The sequence below is a fragment of the Mirounga leonina genome, unplaced genomic scaffold, assembly GCF_011800145.1.
Source record: "Mirounga leonina isolate KUSES-001 unplaced genomic scaffold, KU_Mleo_1.0 Mir_173, whole genome shotgun sequence".
In the NCBI taxonomy this organism is placed as follows: domain Eukaryota; kingdom Metazoa; phylum Chordata; class Mammalia; order Carnivora; family Phocidae; genus Mirounga; species Mirounga leonina.
Genome location: NW_023270447.1, coordinates 50,805,643 through 50,823,172, shown reverse-complemented (window position 1 = coordinate 50,823,172; position 17,530 = coordinate 50,805,643). Strand labels below are relative to the sequence as shown.

The window sequence follows — 17,530 nt, the reverse complement described above, 5'->3', positions numbered from 1 at the left end:
CTCTAGGATTTTGATGGATTCCTGTCTCACATTGAGGTCTTTTATTTTATTATTTTATTTTTTAAGTGGACTCCATGCTGGGCTTGAACTCACGACCCTGAGATCATGACCTGAGCTGAGATAAAGAGTCAGATGCTTAACCGACTGAGCCATCCAGGCGCCCCTCACCGTTTTATTTTTAATTATTAACCCGTATAGATATATGGGTAAAAATCTCAGAAGGCATTAAAAGTGAGTCTCCTTTCCTCTCCTTACCCAGTGAGCCTCCCCAGAACAACCAGGTTCTCTCATACCCTTCTACAGGTGGTTGATATAGAGATAAGCACACGTTTCTGTTTCTATTTTTACACCAATAGTAGCGTACTTTACAGTTACACACTTTTGCTTTTAGCATATACTATATCTTAGGAGAACATACATATAGAGCCGCCTCATTATTTTTAACAGCCACATATTATCTCTCTGAGTGGAATTCCAACGTACCATAATTTATTTAGCCAGGATCCTCTTGGTTTAGGTACTTTGCACTTACAGACAAAGCTGCAGTGAGTTCGTTTATATGTCTTTATGCACACATGTGATTGTACAATGTAAGACAAATTCCTGAAAGGAGACTGGGCTCACTGAAGGGTTTCTGCATTTTAATAGTGAGCTGGGACAGGGATATGTGGTAGAAAATATTCTTGACCAGTGAATGATGAAGGGGAAAATGGAGTACCCCCTCAAGCACCCAGTTTGCCACATGGCCTCCCCCAGAGGTCACTGCATCAGGAGGGTGTGAGAATGGCCGTCTGCCACACCTTGGCCAGCACAGTGGAACAGAAGATATTTTTATCTTCACTGATCTGAAAGTTGAAAAAAAAATGCTGTCATTTTAGTTTGATTTTCTCTTATTATGATTGAGGTTGAGGTTGAAATACCCTTCCTGTTTTCTTTTTTTAAAGATTTTATTTATTCGAGAGGGAGAGAGCGAGTGCACGTGTTAGCGGGGGAGGAGCAGAGGGGGATGCAGAGGGAGAGAGAGAATCTCAAGCAGACTTTGTGCTGAGCATGAAGCCCCATGCGGGGCTCCATCTTACCACCCTGAGATCATGACCTGAGCCAAAACCAAGAATGGGATGCTTAACCATCTGAGCCACTCAGTGCCCCTGTGTTTCCTTTTCTGTGAGCAACATTTGCTCAATTTTATATAGGACTGTTGAGATTTTTTTGGTGTTAATTTCTAAGAGCTTTTTTTATATTAATATAAATATATATGTTATAATATATATAACACTCTTTGTCACGTGTATTCCACTTAACCGGTAACTATTTTATGGTCTTTGCCATTCAGAAGGTTTAAGTTTGTATGCAGTCGAGTTTCTCAGTCTTTTCTTCTTTGGCTTCTATTGTGTGGGATGCTCAGGGAGGCACACTTGGAGGGGCTGAGGGCAAGCAGTTGCAAGGCTGGGCTTGAAGTCAGAACATCTCAGATTTGGGTGCTGGTTCCATCATTTGGGCTTTGTCCTTTGGGTAAACCACTTTAACCTCTTGGAAGCCTGGTGTGCTTGCCCATGAAATGGGGTAAGTGATTCCTGCCCCACAGGTATGTTGTAAGGACCAAATAGGACCCCGCCTCCCAGTGGGACACCCCGTACCAAGGCCATGGCACCACCTCTGACTCCCCTGGCGCTTGTGAGGGTGGAGAAGCTTGCAGAGTGGGCGTTTGGGGGAGCCATAGGGCCTGCACCACACCCATAACCTTCCTCCCCACACTGTCACCTCCGCCTTTTTACAAAGCAGCGCAGACCTTGTCTGGGGCTCTAGAGGTGTATCTCTGGGAGTGGGGTGGGGAGGAAGGAAGATGGGGAGGGTCATTTGTGTTAAACTTTGGAGCCCGATCAAGGAAATGGTGGAAGAGTGGAGTGACCTAACTAGGAATGATGCGGCACTGTGTCCAAAAGCTTTAGCCCGATTCCGAGTTCCTCAGCTGCACACACCGGGAGCGGGTGGGTGAGGTCTGGGTAAAAGCTGCGACTCTCTGAAACCTCTAAGTCACGTCACTGCCTGTGAGTTTCTGAGCCCAGAGCTGTCCCCAAGCCAGGTGGTGAGAAGGTGACCGGCTGCCCCTGGAGATGGGGACACACTGGGAGAGGAGGGTGGTCAAGTCACAGAGGAGAACATTACACAGGTGGCTCATTTGGTCTTAGTTAAAGGTGCTGATGCTTGACATGGAAGGTAGAACCTTCCTTCTCCTAATGAAAACATGTAAATCTTAGCTTAGCTATTCAGCCAGTTTTTGCGGGGAAGGGAATAGGTGGGGGAAGGGAGAGTCGGGGAGGGCAAGCTCCAGGCTCTTAGGGTGGGCAACACCTGGAGCCTGCCTCCCTCTCTCCCTCCCTGGGTCTTTGAGACGTATGCTGTCAGTTACAGTCCTGGACCAGCAAAGTCAGACACACACACACACACACACACGCACGCACGCACGCCCTGGGGTGCTGGGGAGGCCTGGCTCCAACCTCTCCCTCCAGGGAAAGAGACTCAGGAGAAAAGGGAGGATGAAGCACCATTTGGCAGAATTTTGCCTCTGTTGACTCTCTTTCTCAAAGCCAATAATAATTTTTTAAAAGCCGCTTTTGGTGGATACACCGATGACTGCTACCTCATGATCAGCCCGGCCCAGAGAAGCTTGTCTGTCCAGATGGGAGCTGGCCAGATGGGAGGCTGGCTGGAGGGAGGCCCGGCCCGCAGGGGGGCAGGGGGCATGAGGTCTCAGCCCCCTCATCTCGGCAGCTGGATGGTTAAAGTGGTGAAAACCCTGCTGCTGAGGATGGGCTGCTCGTATGAGGCCACCTTTCTGGAGGACCAGGGCGGCTGGGAACTCCTGGAGCAGGCGGAGAACCACCACCGGGGAGTGTCCCTGCTGGCCAGGTGAGGCTGGGACAGCAGGGCGCAGGGGGTAGGCGGGGGGAGAGATTTGGTTTGCATCTCTCTCTGGGCAAGACCTTTCCCTCAGTCCATCACCTCTTCTAAGCGGCGGGGTATGGTCTACCTCGGTGGGTGGCCGCACCCTCTGTGGGCACTAACTGTGGCCGGGACAGTGCTGGCAACTGCAGGGCACTTAGCTTCCCTACGTATGGGGGACTGTATGGGGACCTTAGTTCCTACACTCATAGAGACATGGGGGCATAGCCGAGTAGTTCAGTGTGGCCTTGGGGCTGGTCGGCCTGTGTCCGAGTCCCAGCCCACCACCTCTCAGCTGTGTGACCCAGGGCAAGTTCTTGCCCCTCTCTGTGTCTCAGTTTTCCCCTCAGTCATGTGGAAATAATAATAGGACCCATCTCCAGGGTTTAGGATGAGGGTTAAAGTACTTTAAACAGCCCCTGGTATATGGGAAGGGCTCAGCACAGGTTAGCTTTCACAGGTTATGCTGACTGGTGGGGCAGGGATTATCAGCCCACATTTTGCACAGCAGGATGCCAAGGTCCAGAGAGGGACAGCTGTGTATCAAAGGTCACACAGCCAGGAAGTGGCAATGCTGGGAGATGACCTGCTGACCCAGACCGGGGTCTTCCCTCGCCCCCATACACAGCCTCCCATGGGGTTGGGAAGGGGCACCTCAATTCTGATGATGTGGCTCCTGCAGGAACAGTCTGTTCCTTAACCTTGCACCCTGAGTGCCCAGGATGGTGCTGTCCCCAGGGGTCTCAGGACACAATTGCATTTATTGAGCACCTACTATGCTCTAGGCATTGTGCAAAGAGCTGTATGCTCTGCGCTCTTGGGCAAGCTTTTCCACTCAGCCTCAGGTTCCCCATCTGTAAAACAAAGCAGTTAAACTAGATGGCCTCTGAGGTCCTGTCCAGGTGAGAAATCCTGGAAACCCAGGAACCCTGGTGCCTCTGACTTGCTCAGACTTTAGGGTATCAGGCCAGGCCCTCCTACCCCCTAGCAGGTCCCCTGGGGCTGGAGAGCCTGAGGCTGCTCACCCTTCCTCACCCCCAGGGCCATGGTTCACTACTCGTGTCAGGAGCTGTGCCGCATCCTCTACCTGCTCATCCCGCTCCTGGAGCGAGGCGATGAAAAGCACAAGATCACTGCCACCGCCTTCTACGTGGAGGTACTGAGCGGGCAGCGGGCCCTGGGCAAGGCTCCTCCCGGCCTCCCCGAGCACACACCTCAGTTCACATTACCGGTCATTTCTCCTGTGCGAACAGTACTTAAAAATGGAGAGTTTGGGATCTTCCATTTGCTCCTCCTCTCTCCACCCCTTCACCCCATTCTACTCTTTCCGGACTCCCCCCGTGCCCGGGCAAGCCCCAACCTTTGCTGGGCACTGCCATGTGCTGAGTGCCAGACTAGAGATACAAGGTTGGAGGTACAAATATGAAATTGACTCTGCCCAGCCCTCAAGGAATTCTCAGTGTGACAGGGAAGCCCGAGGATGTCCCAATTATGAAATGGGGTGCCATGGAGTTACTTGTGCTCTGATGGGGACAGTCCACGCTGTGGTGGGAGAACAGGAGACTTGTGGTGGTGGTGGTGGTGGGAGCATCAGGGAGGGCTTCCTAGAGGAAGTGACATCTAAGCTGAGTTGAGTGTGTGGAGGGTACTAGGGGGTGCTGGGAGAGATGAATCAGGAGGTTGGTTAGGGTCAGACCCAGAAGAGGAGACCCACCAGCAATAATAGCTGAGCAGTTACTATCTTCCAGGCACGTTCTTAGAGTTTTACCCATATTGATTCATTTAATCCTCATAATAATCCTATGATGCAGATGCCATTTCATCCCCCATTTTAGAGGAGGAAACTGAGGCACAGATTTAAATCCATTTTCCAAGGCCACGCAGCTCATAAGTGGCAGACTCAGGATTCAAACCCAGACTCTTGGGTTCTCAAACCCACTCTCTCCCTCCCTGCCTCTCTCTCTTTAGTTTAGAAAGAATCATGGTAAAATACACATAACGTAAAAGTTACCATTTTCGCCAAGGTTAAGTGTACGTCCAGGGGCATGACGTACGCTCACACCGCCCGTGCAGCTGGCAACACCAACCACAGAACTGTTCATCTTCCTTCCCCAGTGCAGCCTCCACCTCAAACTGAAACTGTCTCATGAAATACTACCTCCCCAGGGGGCCTCTGCAGCCCCTGGCGACAAGCATTCTACGTTGTCGCTATGAGCTTGCCATTGCAGGTTTCACTGAAGCCGAATCATGCAATGTGTCCTTTTGTGTCTGGCTTATTTCACTCAACATCATGTCTTCAAGGTTTGTGTATGTTGTTAACAGGGCTCAGAATTTCATTCTTTTTTTTTTTTTTTAAAGATTTTATTTATTTATTTGACAGAGAGATAGCTAGAGCAGGAACACAAGCGGGGGGGGGTGTGAGAGGGAGAAGCAGGCTTCCCATCGAGCAGGGAGACCGATGCGGGGCTTGATCCCGGGACTCTGGGATCGTGACCTGAGCCGAAGGCAGACGCTTAACGACTGAGCCACCCAGGCACCCAGAATTTCATTCTTTTTTAAGGCTGCGTAATACTTCCTTGTATGTATCTACCACACTTGGTCCGTTCACCTGTCCGTGGACCCTTGTAAAGCCCACTCTCCTAACTGCCACCCGTGCTGTCTCATGTGACCTGCTGGTTGTCGTGCTGGGGTCTGCGCCATCATCAGGGTCTGCAGTGCGGTTCAGAGGTAGGAGGCTCACTTTCTGCTTGGAGAGTAGAAGGTCAAGGAAGGCTTCCTGGAGGAGGTGCCATCTGAGCTGGGCCTTGACAGGTGAGTAAAGTTTGCTAGATGGACAGGAGGCAGCATGGCCTCCAGGCATTTCCTGCATCTTTTCTGCCTGTCCAGCTGGACTGTGAGTCTGGGGAGGGGGGACCATGTCGTGTTGGCATTGCATCCCCAACCCCAGCCCTGAAAGCTCCCCAAGTAGGGGGATGGATGAGTGAGTGCCCTGATGAACACTTGGCCTGGCCCTGCAGGCACCAGTAGAATGTGTCACTTCCGGCAGGGCAAACTAGGGGCATGCTCAAGGAGTCCAGAGAGATTCCGACTAGGTCTGCCCGACTGGATCCTCATTTCCAGTCAGCCACTTCTCTCTTAAGTCTGTGAGTGGCTACCACTTGTGGTTCTTGGGGGGATGGTGGTGGTGGCACCTTGCCAGGCCTCAGGGGACACTCCCATGTCCACCCCAAGGTCAGGGGCGCTAGGCTTAACCTTTCCCGAACATTCCCCAGGGAACTCTGAGCAGTGGCCCTGCTCCCTGGAGCAAGTATCCTCAGCCAGGTTCAGTCCTTCTCCCGCGCCCCAGAAGAGGTGGGCTGCTCTCCGCCAGAGCCAGGCCCGCCAAGTCACTGCGGCACCTTGACGTAGCTCACATATCCCGCCCCGGCCTCCCCTGTCACCTACGCTGTGATCGTCTATGTGTGGGCTTGCTGCTCCCAACGGCAGGGGAACTCAAGGGAGCTGTGTGACCTCAAGTCCCGGAACCTGCCTGTGCCTCAGTTTCCTCATTTGCAATATGGGGATAATGAATTGCCCATCTCATAGGGTTTTTTTTTTTTTTTTTAAGATTTTATTTATTTATTTGAGAGAGAGAATGAGATAGAGAGCGCATGGGGGGGAGGGTCAGAGGGAGAAGCAGACTCCCTGCCGAGCAGGGAGCCCGATGCGGGACTCGATCCAGGGACTCCAGGATCATGACCTGAGCCGAAGGCAGTCGCTTAACCAACTGAGCCACCCAGGCGCCCCTCATAGGGTTTTTTTAATAGAGAGCACTAGAGAACTCATGCAAGTGGGGGGAGGGGCAGAGGGGGAGAGAGAGGAAGAGAATCTCCAGTAGACTCCCAGGTGAGTTTGGAGCCCCACTCGGGGCTCGATCCCACGATCCTGAGATCATGACCTGAGCTGAAATCAGGAGCCAGACGCTTAACCGACTGAGCCACCCAGGCGCCCCACGGGTTTTGATGAGGATTAAATGAGTTTACGTAAAACTCTTAGGATAGTGCCTGCATCTAGGAAGCATCGTCTGTGAGTCAGCTGTATTGCTATTATTATTATTATTGATTATCATCAGTACTCTTCTCTACATCTCTAGTGTGCAGGCCGGAAACTGGTGCCGAGCGGGCCTGGGTACCAGTTGTGTGGCTGGGCAGAGCGAGGGCAGTGGGTGGAGCCTCTCCTCTACTGCCTCCTCCCCCTCTGGGCCACCGCCCTGCCCCTCTGTCCGGCCCTCTCTCCTTGTCCTACTGACTCGGGGTCTCAGTAGTCACAGTAGCGGTAAGGCCAGGGAATGGATGAGAGAAGTGTTTATGAGGATGACCAGGGAGGAACTGAAGACGAGTTGGCTGCTGCGGGTGGGAGGGTGGCGGGGAGGGGAAGGAGATGGGGGTGATGCCTGATTGAGGCTAGGACAACAGAGGGGTGGTGGTGCTAGACCTGGCAATGGGAACACAGGAGGAAGGGCAGTTCTAAGGAGGAAAGGAACTGAATTTCATGTTGGACCTGAACTCTTGCACCAAAAGTGTCCCCTAAGCACACGCTCTCCCCCAGAGCTTGTAACAGGTAACAGGAACCCAGGGAGTAACGGTCAGTGTTTGTCCTTAAGGAAGCCCCGGGGGGATGCAGGAGGCAGATGCATTAAGCAGATAGGGGCACTCAGGTTTCCATGTTCAGGGCTCCCAGGGGCCCAGAGAAGGAGGCAATCCACCCTGGTGAGGTGAGGTCTGGGGGCATTGTCAAAAACAGCTTCAAGGGGGGCCGAGTTTTAGATGGAGCCATGCAAGGTGAGTTGGGGCTGGCGTGGAGGTGGGCGCCTTTGCAGAAGGGCATCCTGCCAGCACAGAGAGGACAGAACAGCCTGGATCATTCCACAAGCAATGGGCAGCTTGGTTAGAAGCTGGTTGGTGGTAAGAGTGTGGGCTATAGGGTGGACATGGAGTGAATGAGGCCCCAGAGGCAAGCTGGGCCCAATGGCGAGAGGCAGTGGGGGGCACGGGGGCTCTGAGCTAGAGGGTGACGTGTTCAGCCTTGCTATGAGGTGGTGATGGACATCGGGTGGTGATGGACATCGGGCAGAGATGTCTGGCAAACTGTTGGTTTTCCAAGTCGGAAGCTCCGGACAGCGGCACAGACTAGAGACAGTGACTAGGGTGTTACATGCCCGGGGACAGCAGTTAAAGTCCTGAGCAGAGGAGCTCATTGAGGACAGTGGGCAGAGGGAAGCCAGGCAGAGAGGACAGAGTTCAGCGTCACCAACACTGACAGCTGGGTGGGGACAGGAGTGAGTGGCTGTCATAACTAAACCAGTGCCATCCAATATGATAGCCACAAGCCACATGGGGCCTATTCGGCCCCCGAAATGTGTCTGTCTGAATTGAAATGTGTTTTAAGTTTAAAATTCACACCACATTTCAGACTTGGTTCAAGAAATTTTTTTCACAGAGTGTAAAATATATTAATAATGTTTATATTGATTATGTGTTGAAATGATAATACTTTGGATATACTGGGTCAAGTAAGAGGCATTACTAACATTAATTTCACCTATTTCTTTTTTGCCTTTTTAATGTGGCTCCTGGAAAATTTAAACTTAATGCACGTGGCTTGCGTCGGACAGCACTAACCAGATAGCCATCATTCATGCCCCACACTCAGCCCCTGGTCATCCAGTGAGCACTACCGGTGCATGGGGAGACGGGGGGCTGCCCTGCCCCTTGGCTCAGGGAGTAATTCCTGTTACTCCCGCAGCTTCTGCAGATGGAGCAGGTGCGGCGGATCCCGGAGGAGTACTCTCTTGGGCGGATGGTAGAAGGCCTGAACCACCAGGACCCCATCATGAAGGTGCTGTCCATCCGAGGCCTGGTCATCTTGGCCCGCAGGACTGAGAAGGTGAGCAGAGGGCAGAGGAGAGCCCGGCCCAGCCAGGCCCTGAGCTGGAGGAAGGAGGGAGCCTGGCCATCACTGACTCTCAGATGCTGGAATCCCTGTCTCTCCCTGCCTCAGTTGCCCCATCTGTAAAGTGGATAGCCTTTAATGATTCCCTATACACTTTATTCTTTTTGAAATATTTTCTACTCCAGTTTTTTTCCACAGTAACCCTGAGGGCAGTATGTCTAGGAGGGGTTGGGGATGGCAGTAATTATTCCTATTTTATAGATAGGAAACTGAGGCCCAGATTGTTGGTACATCTTAACATTTTAAAAAAGTGCTTTGTTTTCCTCTACCAGGCACTGTTGTGGCTCATGGTATAGAGGGATGAAGGGACAGGATGTAGACTCAGAAAGCTAACTAGCAATGCAGGTCCTCTACCGAGTGCCAACAAGGGGTGGCAACAAAGGGCCTCAGGTGTCCAGACCCGGAAGGAGTCAGTGAGGCCAAAGAGGACTTTGGGGACAACAAGAGCTTGAGCAAGGGCATTCCAGGCAGGTGGGATGGCATAACCAAAGGCCTTGGAGGCAGCACGTGCTCCACCAAGTTCAACTTAGTGAATCAGAGGCTGGGTCTCCCACCTGTCAGCCCCTACTGTCAGATAGGAGCCCGCATCCCAATGGTCCTGCCCCACAGAATGCCAAGGTGCAGGCCCTCCTACCCTCTATGGTGAAGGGCCTGAAGAGCATGGACGGGCGGCTGGTGGTGGAGGCGGCCCACAACCTCAAGACCATCTTCAAGGGGCAGGACCGGAAGCTGACGGACAGCTCCGTCTATGTGGAGATGCTGCAGATCCTGCTGCCACATTTCAGCGACGTAAGGGATCCCACGGTGGGGCGAGGGTGCGAGGGTTGGGGGGCAGCCCATGGAGGGTAGTTCTTGACTACTCTGGGGGCTGCTATAGATCCAGTGGCCTGCTGAGGCAGGGCAGAGCGGAGTCAGCCCCAGGGGAAGGGGCACCTTGTTCCAACTGGCCCATGTCTTTTGCACCGAGAAAGATCCTTCTCTAATCAGTTCTCGCAGAGAGAGCTCTTTTGTAATCAGGTCTCGCCAGACAACTTGCCTCATTGCAATTGGCCCACCTAGAGGGGGGCACGTGTTTTTGATGCTTCCAGAGGCGGGCATTTTCCCACTTGGCACTAAGGCACCTTTTAGGTTAGCAGGGGGCCCTGGCTGGGGAGAGCGGGCAGAAGTCCAGAGCTAGGCTCCAGTGAGGGAGGCGCTGGCCCCAGATCAGCCCCACCCGGTGGCCTCCACCCTGCTCCATCTCTGTGTGTCTTGTGCCTGGAGGGTCCCCCAGAATGAGTGGGAGGAAGGCCGCATGCCTCCATGTGGGGCTCAGAGGCCCAGGCAGCCCCTTGGAGGAGGGAGCATGCCTGAGCCTCGGGGTCTGCCCCAGTCTCGAGAGGACGTGCGCTCCTCCTGCATCAACCTGTACGGCAAGGTGGTCCAGAAGCTGCGGTCGCCCTGCACCCCAGCCGTGGAAGAGCAGCTGATCAGCACCTTGGTGCCCCTGCTGCTGATCATGCAAGAGGGCAACGCCAAGGTGAGCCAGGTGAGTGTGTGTAGGCAGCGGGCCCTGTGGCTGAGCCTCCCTTTATGGAAACCAAGCCAGAATCACTAACCATCCATTATGGACAAGCCTGTGTTCCAAAGGCACCATGTCAGAATTCCTCCTCAAAATGGACAACTTCACTTGTGCCTTTCAAATAGGAATTGATTTTTCTAGAATTCAGTTTCACAACCCCCCCCCTTTTTTTTTCTGGAAGATGTTCTGGCTGTCCTGGAATTCCCCATCTCTGGTATTGTCTTCCTATTGGTCCCCAGAAATGTATAAAGACCCTGTTCCGCTGTTCTTGCATCATGGCATGGGAATTGCCAAAAAGAGCTTATAGCCGGAAGTCCTGGGACAACCAGCCGCAGACGGTGGCCAAAATATGCAAGTACCTTGTGAGTGCTTTCAAGACCACAGTGGTTCCCGACGAGCGTGTTGGAGGTGGGCAAAGCTCTCCCCTTTCCTCTTCCTTCTTTTTGCACAAGCATCCTGACCGGCAATTGCACTATTACCCACACGTTGTTGGCTCCTAGACGTTCATCTGCATTTCTGGCTTCTCACTTCTGGTGTCCCTCTCCGGTGGCTTACCGGACACCTCCCCCCTGACCCACACACGCTTCAAGCTCGACATGCCTCTTCTGAGCTGATGGCCTTCCCATTTCAATTCTGCTCTGTCCCTCTAGATCCCCAAAGCAGAAACCTAGAATTACCCTAGACTCCATCTCCCCCACCTTCCACAATCGATCAATCTGAAATATCCTAAACATCTCCGCATCTGTTTTCTTTCGCTTCCTGTCCCCACGGTCCTTGCCCTTAGTTCAGGGCGCAGATGTCTCCCAGCTGGGCTGTGGATCCAGCCACCTCCGGCTCTCTCTGCCTTGAACCTCATCTCTTCCGATCCCATTCCCACTCGGGCCACCAGAGCAGTCTGCTTCAAACACGAGTCTGTCTGTGTTATTTCCCTGTTTCAGGAGCTTCACTGATTCCCTGTTCTGCATCAGCATTTCCCAGGGTATATTCTCTGTGACACCCACCCCACAGGAAATGCCCCACAGGGGAGAAAAGAGGCTCTAAGATGAATAAGTTGGGGAAACACTGCCTCGCCATCTTCCTCTTGGGGGTTTTCAATCCCTTCGGCTCACTAAAGGCTCTGAGGTGGTCTGTACTGAGATGTTCCATGGTTGTTGATCCATGGTTTCCCAAACTTATTTAACCACCAAACCCCCTTTCTAGGTAACACGTAAGGGCATCCTGAGGTAGGAGCAAGCCACCTGTACTCCATGGAATGCACACTGCAGGATGCAGCCCAGTCCCTCTGCACACCATTTGGGAAGCTTTGTTCTAAGTTCCACCTACCTACCCTGCTGTCACAGGCGCCCCAAGACGCAGACTCAGGGATAGAGATTAGCATGCAGGAGGTTTATTTGGGCACGGCCTTGGGATCGACACCTGTGGAAGGGAGGGCAGGGACAGGAGGAGAGGTCAAGCTGCAGTGTAGCTTTGGGGGAGGTCTCAGCCACCGCTGCAGTGAGATCCCCCACATTTGGGGCCAGGGGCCAGGTCTTTACACCCCCGTGTCCATTTGTTACTGGATGCCAGCCACCCTGGGAAAGGGATGTGACCTTGGGTCGGCAGTTCTCTTCCTCGGAGGCAGTCCCCAGTGTTGGGGGAGAAATCCTTCACACCAAAGGGAGACCTGGGTGGGGCATGCCAGCACCCCCCACAGCAATCTAACGAAAATATGCAGAGTCACAGATGGTTCCTAGGATTAAGAAAAGGGCTGGACACCACCACTATCAGTAATGCTCAAAACCTCTGCAGTCCAGGGTCTAATAGTATTCCCGTCATTTCATGAGGGAAGAAGAGGCCTAGAGGCGGTGTTTGGCCAGGGCGCTAATTCAAATACCTCCAGCGACCAGGGAACGGGTGGAAAATGATCACGGGTGACACAGAAGTGGTGGGACCTCTGGCAACATGGAGGCCAGGCCCTGTTGAAAGCATGAGTGGGTGATCCTGCTCACGGTGCAGGCCGCTCTTGCCAGCAACTCTGCTTTCACAAGAAAAGCTAGAGACCCAGATTTTTATAAGACATTAATTAGCAATCAATTTAGCTTGTTGAAAACACTGTGCTGGTCACTGCTCTGCCAACTCTTCATGGTTTGTGGGCTGTCGGCTTGTGACCTCTGTGTTAGGCCCTTCTAGAGTCTCTGTTTTGGCTCTTCCAGCATCAACAGATTTGCTCATGTGAAGGTCAACTTCTAGCCTGAGCTTTAAGGAGGGGGGCAGTAACCCATTAATTAATTAATTAATTAATTAATTCATCCATCCCTCCCTCCATCCATCCATCCATCCATCCAGTGCTTTCTGGGCAGCTCTGCCACACCAAGCTTTGTGTCCAGGAAGCTGTGGACTCGGAGTTGAGTGAGCTGGCCCCTTCTCTTGGGGGAGCTCTGGATCTGGTGGGGGAGATAGGTATAAATAATCACAGCACAATGTCATAGGTGACATGACAAGGGCTGTGCAAGATGCTGCAGAAACGTGAAGAGTGGTGAGAGCCGCTCTGCCTGAGAGTTGTGAAAGGCTTCAGGGAAGGGGTGGCTTCTGAGCTGAGCCTCAAGGGATGAGAGGGATCCATCAGATGAAGAGAGGGGGAGGGGCACTCCAATAGGGAGCAATCGCTTGTACCAGGCACAGAGCTGGGGAGAGCCAGGCCACATCCTGGCACTGGAGCAGAGTGTGCATACTAGGTAGAGGCATTGGTGGAAACTGAGGCAGGGGAGCATGATCATGAAGGCTTTGATGCCAGGCCCAGAGTTTACTCCCTGACATGCAGATTGTCAACAGGAGAGCAATCATATCAGATTCTTCTTCATCTCCCTCCACAGCCTCTTAGCAGAATGCCTGCCCCCTAGTTTCTACTTGATCAAACTCATCGTGAACACCACCGTCAGACTATTTTGCCCAAAACATTGCTTTGCCATTGCTCTATCAAGAATGGATTCTGGCTTCCTACTTTCTGATGCATAAGTAAGCCTTATTCCTATCTGGCTTTTAAGGACTTTTAAGACCTCTCTAACTCTCTAATTTATTCTTCACTGCACTGTAACTTGAATTCTTCACCCCCATCAGACCTGTCTCCTTATCCATCATGTCCCTTGCATGCCATGTCCATTCTCACTTGGCTGGACTTCTTATTTTAGAACTTTATTTCGACTTGCAGCAGGGGGTGGACTGGAAGAGGATACACTCAAGGCAGGAAGACCATGGAAAGGATTGTTGCAATCCACTAAGAGAAGATGAGGCCTGGCCTCCGGGGGCCTCAGGCAGAGGCCAGGATGGGTGGCAGAGAAGTTTAGGAGGCGAGGAGCCAGGGCTCGGCTGCCTGACAGGGTCGCCATTCCTAGCTTTGGGAAGGGTGGATGGGCGATTAGTCCCTCCGAGGGCCAGCACTCTTGGGCTTTCTCTTTGTCCCAGGTGACTACACACCAAGACAGCACCTTCACATTCCTCAGCCAGAGCCTGGAGTATGCCAAGAATTCCCGGGCCTCCCTCCGGAAGTACTCAGTCATGTTCATAGGTAACCTGGCAGAACTAGTTTTGCTGCTGGGACTCTGCCTGACCTCCATTTTGCTTCCTCCCCTTGGAAAGAAGCTGCCAGTCCTTCTGGCACCTGGGAAATGCCTCCCTTGGGTTCAAGGCTTGGCCAGCAGACAGTCATGGTGCAAATTAGAAAGGTCTTCCCTCCTCTAAAATCCCTGCTTGGGAACTGGGCCACAGGGTGGATCCAGCCTGGAGTCCTTGTGCAGGTCACAACCTTGGCAACTGTACACAGCGGAACCGCTGCTTCCTGCCCACCCCTCCCACCGCTAATACAGCATGCTCCAGGCCCAGCGGGAGCCTACCATTGACTGTGTCAGGAGGGGCCAAGCTGTGCAGTAGAAAGAGTGAAGTAGAATCTCAGCTCCATGATCCCCTTTCCATGTGACCCCAACCGAGTCATTTACTGCCACTGAGTCTGTTTCCTCACCTGTAAAATGGGGATTAAGTCCTGTTTCACAGATCAGATGAGAATATTTTTTAAAAATGTGAAGCCTGGCTAGTCAAGGTACTCCCTCAACGTAGCTCACTCCACATTTCCCATAATCCCAACCTCTGCCTTTCTGGGGAAAAAAACAACTAGATTCCCCTCACTCAGAATCCTCCACTCTAGCCCAGAGCCTTCTGATGGCATGTGGGAATATCTCCTCCCAGCTACTGCCCTCCCCTCCCCCAAATAACCACATGCTCTTCACCAGGCCCAAGAGACCCCACTGCCCAGGAGCTTGGAGAGGATGACCTTCCCATTCCCCACTTTGAAAAGCGATGCTTCTTTTGGTTCCTTTCCTCAATTCACTTGTGGTTTTCATCGGTCCAGTCACCCATGCACCCACTCACTTGTTCAGGTAGCAAACGTTGCTTAATGCTCCACTCTGTGTCGGGCACCGTGCCTAGTCTAGAGAAACAGAGAACCCTTCCAGAGGTGATGTGGATGGCAGGGGTGGGGGTGGGGCGCGTGTGCCGTTAACATGATCCAGGCAGGGACAGAGGAGCAATGCCCAGGACCGGGGGCATCCCTCAGACTGTGGGGGCCTGCTCAGAGGCAGCTTCTCACACAGAGTGACATTATTCCCTAGACGCTGACTTCTCTAAATCGTGCTCCATTTAATCACATCTAAAAATGTTAGCGTTTAACCCTTTGATTTCTCATCTCTTGTGCGTTCGTGAAACCCTGAAGAAAGTTATGAACGCTTTCGCTAGAAAAATGCATACATGCATACAATTGTGTGTGTGATTTAAGATCCTCAGAGACTGCCCTTCCCACTTGCCCACCTCGAGTGCATCTAAGCGGGAGACCTCAGGTCTGGTGGGAGCGGTTCATAGGTCACAAGGTATATCACAGTATATACAGATGAAGGGAAACTCAGGTGCTCTGAGAACCCATAGAGGCACCTAACCGAGTTTGGGTGCAGGGTCAGGAAGGATTTCCTGGAGAAGTAATTATGTTAAGCTGAATAGTCAAGGATAAATAGGAATGAGCCCGGCAGAGAAATGTGGGAAGGGCCTAACAGCAGGCCACATTCAAGGACCTGCAGGTGCTTTGGGAACCAGGCATGCAGGCAGGGAGCGGGGGAGGGCTGGACAATGTGGCCAAGGAGCAGAGTCTCAGGCCTTCCAGGGCCGCACCAACCACCTGCCTGGAAGGTATGCGAGGCACTGTGTCCTTCGCATGAATGCTGCTCAAACTACCTGAAGAAGGGGGGCAGCTGAGGCAGCACTTCCCCGAGTCTCAGATCAGGACACTGAGGGCCAGCCTGGGTAAGGGACCACTGTCAGAGTCAGCTGCAGCCCAGATCCTGTCCCTGTCCTGGTGCCATCCCTGCCCTCTGGACCCGCCACCTCTCCCAGGACCCCTCGTAGAGAATCTGTCCCAGGGTCAAAACGAAGTTCTTTTATGTCCTCATTCGTGGGACTCAAGAAGGGTGGGAGAGTTTCTCTTAGGAGGTCTGGTCTGAGGGTGGGGGTCAGAGTCAGGAGATGGATGCACTAACCTCTTGGATTACACTCAAGGGTCCCTGGTCCCCTGCATGGAGAGCATAATGACAGAAGACCATCTGAATGAAGTTAAAGCAGGTAAGTCATACCCTATGTCTTTGAGATCTCAGGGGGCTGGTGAGAGAATGAGTGGGCTCACAGTGGGTGACAGGAAACAGAAGAGATAGGTCTCGAAGCAAGTGGCTTCAGCTCAGCCCAGCTGTGCTAGTCTTTATCCACAGTGAGTAGTGTTAAGGGGTCACCAAGACACACAATACACAGCCCCACCTTAGGGGAGTTTATAGTCTAGGAAACCAGACTAGAAAATAAGCCCAAAACCATTTCGTGCAGGGCGAATAGTTCAGACTCTTACTGGGGCAGATTAATTTTGTAACTGGGGAAACGGATGGGAGCCTGAGGCTGGAGCAGTCCCAGAAGGCTTCCTGAAGGAGGCAGTTTTGATTCAGGCTTTGAAAAGCAGTAACGGTTTGAAGAGCTGGGAGGAAGGTAAGATGAGGGGACGCTGAGCAGAGTGCCTGAGCCAACACACAGAAGTGAGAAGGAATGATGAGTGTGAGACCTATGTGGGGACCTGGTCTTAACAAGCGGCCTTTCCCCTCCCCGTGACCCAGCTCTGGAAAACCTGAGACACGACCCAGAAGCATCAGTGTGCATCTACGCGGCCCAGGCCCAGGACCACATCCTGGCCAGCTGCTGGCGGAACTCCTGGCCACTACCGCACGGGGACTCGTGGGTATGCGACCCGGCCACCACGCACCGCTGGAGCCCCAGCTGTGAGAACCTGCCCACTTCCCACCAGCGGCGCTCCTGGATCATGCAGGCCCTGGGCTCCTGGAAGATGTCCTTGAAGCAGTGATGTCCCTGAGCCCCCAGCCCTCCTCAGGGGTGGCCAAGGCCACAGTCATGCCCCTATAAATGCCACGTGGCTTACCTCTCCCTGTGAGTGTTTCCTCATGGGAGGCGCTGTGGCTCTGTGCGACTCATCGGCAAGATGAGCGTGGCCTTCACTGTTGACTCGGTCAACATCTACAGACTCACACAGGCTGTTTTGTCCACATTTTATAGGTGAGGAAGCCATGCTCTGAGAGGTGAAGTGGCTTCCTCATGGCCACAGAGCAAGTCTCCTGCCTGCCTCAGTGTCCCCTCCCCCACAGGGAGGGTAGAAGAACAAAGGGGGATGGTGATTGGAGTGGCTTTAGGGGAAGGAAAAGGAGAGACTCTCCCACCCCATGACATCGGCACATCCTGGAGCCCTGACCTCTGAGTCCCACTCTTGGGTCTCTGCTCGGAGATTGGCTGTCTCTCATTCGGGTCACATTCACTGAGCACCTAACCTGGACCAGGCCTGCTCTGGGTGCTGGAGGAGAACAAGACCAGTCCCAGGCCCTGGTAATTCATACTCTGAAGCAGGGCTTCTCAAAAGGGGTGATTTTGACCTGTGGGGAATATTTGGCAATATCTGGAGACATTTTTCGT

At 52.8% G+C, this 17,530-nt stretch overlaps 1 protein-coding gene across 1 annotated transcript in view; it reads left to right on the top strand.

Moving 5' to 3' along the window:
- The window catches only part of MROH7 (maestro heat like repeat family member 7), a 43,673-nt gene extending 26,709 nt beyond the window's left edge, over positions 1-16,964 (top strand). Inside the window, exons 14-22 of the mRNA XM_035020158.1 lie at positions 2,773-2,910; positions 3,985-4,099; positions 8,728-8,868; positions 9,544-9,723; positions 10,307-10,462; positions 10,735-10,857; positions 13,937-14,039; positions 16,070-16,132; positions 16,666-16,964. Coding sequence (XP_034876049.1) covers positions 2,773-2,910; positions 3,985-4,099; positions 8,728-8,868; positions 9,544-9,723; positions 10,307-10,462; positions 10,735-10,857; positions 13,937-14,039; positions 16,070-16,132; positions 16,666-16,910 — 1,264 coding nt within the window. The 3' untranslated portion in view covers positions 16,911-16,964. The remainder of the gene's footprint in view (positions 1-2,772; positions 2,911-3,984; positions 4,100-8,727; positions 8,869-9,543; positions 9,724-10,306; positions 10,463-10,734; positions 10,858-13,936; positions 14,040-16,069; positions 16,133-16,665) is intronic.
- Positions 16,965-17,530: the final 566 nt, after the last annotated feature.